Source organism: Plasmodium relictum (genome assembly GCF_900005765.1).
Source record: "Plasmodium relictum strain SGS1 genome assembly, contig: PRELSG_00_v1_106, whole genome shotgun sequence".
In the NCBI taxonomy this organism is placed as follows: Eukaryota; Apicomplexa; class Aconoidasida; order Haemosporida; family Plasmodiidae; genus Plasmodium; species Plasmodium relictum.
Window position 1 is genome coordinate 1 of NW_021628505.1, and position 5,847 is coordinate 5,847.

General features: G+C 19.4%; 1 pseudogene across 1 annotated transcript; it reads left to right on the plus strand.

The window, feature by feature from the left end:
• Window positions 1-2,097: 2,097 nt before the first annotated feature.
• PRELSG_0012500 lies at window positions 2,098-5,847 on the plus strand (annotated as a pseudogene; the record flags this gene model as incomplete). Its single annotated transcript has 2 exons — window positions 2,098-2,152; window positions 2,266-5,847. Coding segments are annotated over 2 exons (3,637 nt in total), but the record flags the coding sequence as incomplete, so codon positions are not given.

Consider the following 5,847-nt stretch of genomic DNA (forward strand, 5'->3'; position numbering starts at 1 on the left):
AAGAAATAGTTTAATAAACCATCTGACAACCATTAAAAACATAATAGATAAATTATATTAAAATAACCATTAAAAAGAAATAATAAAAACACAAAATTAACATTGATATAATTTTGTTCGACTTAAATTATCATGATAATAATAGCATTATGAATTTAAAAATGATGATAAAATGGTTAGAATTTTTCAGTGATAAGGAAATTTAAATATAATCAATGGCAACTGTTAATTACTTCTTTCAAATAAACAATTTAAACATATATGATTTTGAAAATTCAATTAAAAAAGAAAAAAAAATATAACGTAATTTTTCTTTACCATCATGCTAATGGTCTTAAAATTACATTATAATATAAAGAAGATGTTTTGATAACATGTGAACACATTATATTAAACCTTGCAATCTTTAGAAGCAATATGATTAAGAATTAATTAAAAAATTCCGTATACATATATCTTTTTGTTAAAAAACATGTATAGCATTTATAAAAAAGTAAAATTTAACTTAATATAATAGATGTAATGAATAAATAAATGAGATTGTTAATTATATATCCTTTGGGATTTTAATAATCCATATAACACGATAATAAGGTAATAAAATTTTAGTAATGTAAACAAATATATAAATATACAATAATTTTATACTAAATATATAATGATTTGAGAAAAAAAGAAGAAATAATATGAAAAGTTACAATGAAAATAAAAAAGAAAAAATATTAAAATTAAAATTTAAATAAGGATAATAATTATGATTTTACTTGGTTTGATCTTGTTTACATTTTGAGAATTAAAAAAGAAAGAAGTTATTATAAATGATATTATACAAATTTTTAGATAAGGCAAATGTTAATTCTTAATTTTTTTTTATATATATAGGGAAAATTATATTTAACATTTCTTATTAAGTAATAAAAAGTTGTGTAATTCCCTATATACACCTAATAAAATTAAAAATATTTTAATTTGTTTGTATCTAATACACATATATATATTTTATTACCTTGTATTACAATACTAATAAATATTAAAATCATTATATTTGATTTTTTTTTTTTTAATTTTCTTTTGCTTAATTAGAAATATGTATTTCAGAGGAGCTTTTAAGGGATTAGAAATTTATACAAAAAAAAAAAATTATGTCAATGTTGTTTTAACTGTAGTCTATAAGGAAACTTAAAATATATCACATTTATTTTATATATAAATATTTTTATGTAACCTTATCATTCAATATTTTAAGGTAATTATTAAATTATAATTTACTTTTTTTTTATATATTAAAATTAAAATTTAAATAAGGATAATAATTATGATTTTACTTGGTTTGATCTTGTTTACATTTTGAGAATTAAAAAAGAAAGAAGTTATTATAAATGATATTATACAAATTTTTAGATAAGGCAAATGTTAATTCTTAATTTTTTTTTATATATATAGGGAAAATTATATTTAACATTTCTTATTAAGTAATAAAAAGTTGTGTAATTCCCTATATACACCTAATAAAATTAAAAATATTTTAATTTGTTTGTATCTAATACACATATATATATTTTATTACCTTGTATTACAATACTAATAAATATTAAAATCATTATATTTGATTTTTTTTTTTTTAATTTTCTTTTGCTTAATTAGAAATATGTATTTCAGAGGAGCTTTTAAGGGATTAGAAATTTATACAAAAAAAAAAAATTATGTCAATGTTGTTTTAACTGTAGTCTATAAGGAAACTTAAAATATATCACATTTATTTTATATATAAATATTTTTATGTAACCTTATCATTCAATATTTTAAGGTAATTATTAAATTATAATTTACTTTTTTTTTATTTTACATATACTAACATATACATACATGGGCGTAAATTTCCATTTAACATTAAACTTCTATTTTTTTTTTTTCTATTTAATTTTATGTTTCTATCTTATTAATTCATGCTTATATAAATATTTTTCAAATATAACGCAAATAAGTAATTTTAAATTTATACCTATATAAAAAAAAGAAAAATTTATTATAAAAATATCATATATTTTTTTTAAATTTTAGATTAAATAGAACGATTAGAATTATATTACTTTAAATATGAAAAGAATAAAAATTTCAATAATTTGTTTTATTACTCTACTTCCATTTTTAGGTTATATAAATACATATCTATATCTATAGTATTTTATTTATTTTGTTAAGGATTTAAATATTTTTTATACTTTCTCTACTGCTTTTCAATTACTATTTCATGTAAATGTATAGGTCTATGTTACCAAAAAAAAATTAAAGCAACGCCAAATGAGTTTAAATACAGTATAAGCGACTCATTATTTTATTCGAATTTGGAAAAAAACAAAGAATTCAAAAATTCTTTTATCACCGAATATGATAAAAAAAAAAAAAAAGAATTAAATAGTATTAAAAATTCCTTCATTAGGATTAAAAGTTTAACAAAGACTGATGATATTTTAAGTGAATGCAACAAACTAGTTATAAAAATAAATGAAGACTTTGCTTCTTCAAGGAGTGCTTATATAACTTCAATTTCTTATAAATATTCGACTGCATATTTTTCGAAATATAAGGATGCATTTTTTAATGATTTGAAGAGAAAAGCGCAGGAATTTTTTTCATGTGAAAGAGATATCATAACGTTCTATAAAGAAATTAAAAAGAATATAAGAGAAGAATTATTTAATTTACTGCTACTTAAGGAAGACAATGAAAAAAGAAGCTTATATGAACAAGAATTGCAAAAACTCAAATCAAATATACAAAAGTACCTAGAAACTTCAAGTTCATATCGTGAAAAATGTAAAAAAAAAGATGATAGAGTTTATAATTATTTAAGAAATCGTTTATTTTATAAATTCTGTAATATTCATAACTGCCATTATAATACATGCTATTTTAAAAAGTGTAGTGAAGAAGCAAATAAAGAATATTCAAAAGTTTTAAATAATTGTAATATAAAAATTTCAGCAATTAAAAGTTCTAATGAAAATTTTTTAGAAGAAGTTAACAATTTTTTAAACTCTACTAGAGTAAAAATACTTATGGAAGAAACTATATTTGAAAAAATTAGAAATTCCTTAATGCTAATAATTGGAAATATTAGTGAAATTCGCGATGATTACAAAAATTATTTAAAACTTGAAAGTGAATACTATGACAAGTTTCAAAATTATTACAAACGCAAAGAGAAAGAAAATATTCTTACAGGAACTATTGGGTATGTTTTTACCCACTCTTTACATCAATGTATAGGATATTTCAATTATAATCAATGGAACTCTGAATTAATAAGAAATTTTTATCAAGAAAAAAGAAAATTTGATAATACCTTTAAAAAAATATTACAAGAATTGGCAGAATATATAAAATCATTAGTTTATCCTAAAAATATAGAGGAAAAAAGCTCACAAATTTTTTCGGATAAGAATGATATATATCAACATAAAAATGGTATTATTGATGAAAATTTTGAAGAATTAGAACGTTTATCGTATAAATATATTTCTCCAGAAATTTCCAACATTATAAGTGAACTTAATAAATTATATGCAAAAGCAAATACATATAAAAAAGAATTAAAAGATATATATGATTTATTGGATAATAAATTTAAGTCTATTATAAGCAATAAAGATAATGTAGAAAAAATAAAAATAACAATACCACTAAATGATTTAGACAAACTAATGGATAATATACATGATGTTTTTGATAAAAAAAAAAAAATTGAAAAAATAATAGATTCAGCAAATAGTGAATTTGAAGAACTCAAAAGTAGGTATGAAGAGTTAAAAAAATTAAAAATTGAATTCGAGAGTTTAAAGGAACAAATAAAAGCAAAAGCAGATTATTATAATCAAAAGATTATAGAAGAAATAAGAAGATTCATAAGAGAAATAAATAATAAAAAAATTAATTTAAAGGAAATTATAGGTTTTAAGGAGAATTCTAGAAAGGATCTTGAAATAATAGAGAAATTTATAGTTGAAACATCCTTTAATGATAAAGCATATATACAAAAAAAACAAGAAGAAGATGAAAAAATGAACTTAATTCTAAAAAAATTATTCGATGACAAAAAATTGGAAAAAATAGTTGATAAAATATCACAGTTTTTAACTAAAAAAGAATCATTAAAATATGAGGATTATGATAATGAAAATCTTAATAATATATTAAAAGAGTTACTTGAAAAGTTTTCAGAAATAGATAAAATACTTAATGATGCTACAATTATCATGAATGAAGAAGCGACACCCACATTAAAGAACATTATGAAACTTAAGAATGATATAATAACTAATTCAATTAATGATTTATACGTAAAAATAAAAAATTCATTTGAAAATTTTAATATTATTACAAATTCTATATCTGAAGATATAGATGAATATGAAAAAGAAAAAGAAAAGTTTATAAATTATGAAAGTGGTTTAACAAAAAAAAAAAATGAATTTTTGAACAATATAATTGAGAAAGATAGTGATATATATGAGGAAAACATCAGTAATTATCAGGAATTATTACATCTTGAAAGTATAAATTCTAATAAAAAAAATAAAATAGAGAAGCATATTAATGATAAAAAAAATATCATAAATACTATTAAAGAACATCTGGAATTATATGAAAAAGTAAAAAAATATACTGATATGTCCGAAGATGCCAAAACTGTGAGTAATCTTAAAATTTAAAAAAAAAAAATTGATAAAACAAATATAGATAAAAAATTAAATGATATTCAGACAAGGTTTAATATAGAAACATATTTTATAGATAATAGTATAAAAAATATTGAATTATTAAAAGAAATTATAGGAAGTGTTCAAATTTTAAACAAAATTATAAATGGATCTAACAATAGTATCACTTCAATTAATGATTTAAGAAATAGCTCATATTCATTAAAAGCTAAAATTTCTGTAGAATTTACTACAATAAGCAAAGAAAGTTATATAAAAGATGAGGTAAAAAATAAGTTTTTAAGTCAAATAAAAAATGAAGAAAATAAAGTGAAAGATGCAATAAAAATAGCTGACAAATTAGAATTAAAACTAAATAAAACAATAGAATCATCTAAAAATTTAAAAAAAGAAGTCGATAATTCTGTTACTGTAGAACATGTAAAAGGATATATAAATGATATATCAAGTGAAGAAACTAATTTAACTGACATTGTAGATAATATAAGTAAAATAAAGTTGTCAATTGAGGCATTAAATGTGGAAGTTGATAATACAATGGATATGATAAATGAGGAAATTTCAGAAGTAGTTCATAAACTTATAATTAAATTACACAAGGAAATAAATGATGGTGTGCAAAAAAGTTCAGTAATTATAGAAGAAAGAAGATTAGAAAGTTTTATTATCCAAAGTGATATGGAAAATTTTAAAAAAGGAAATTATAAGGAAAATACAAAAATAATATCAAAGAGCATTATAGATCTAATGAGTAAAATTCATATACATAAAAATAAAATTATGCAGGTACAAGAAAAATCCCGAAGTAAATTTGAAGAATCTAATGAGAAAATGAAAAATATGGGAAATCCAAAGGATAAAAAGGACAATATGAAGGAAATTTATGAAGAAATGAAAAAAATATTAGAAGAATTTTATGTAGTAACAAAAGCATCAGAACTTTTATTAGTAGATATAAAAAAAAAATTTACAGAATTAGTTGAAAAGAATGATAATAAGAAAAAAAATAAATTTGGTAGTGCAAAAGTTAAAATAGCAGGAGGAATGTTAGGTGGTCTATTAGTAAGTTCTTTTTTAATTCTTGCTGCTTTTTATAAAAGAAATAATAAGGAAGATGATACTGATA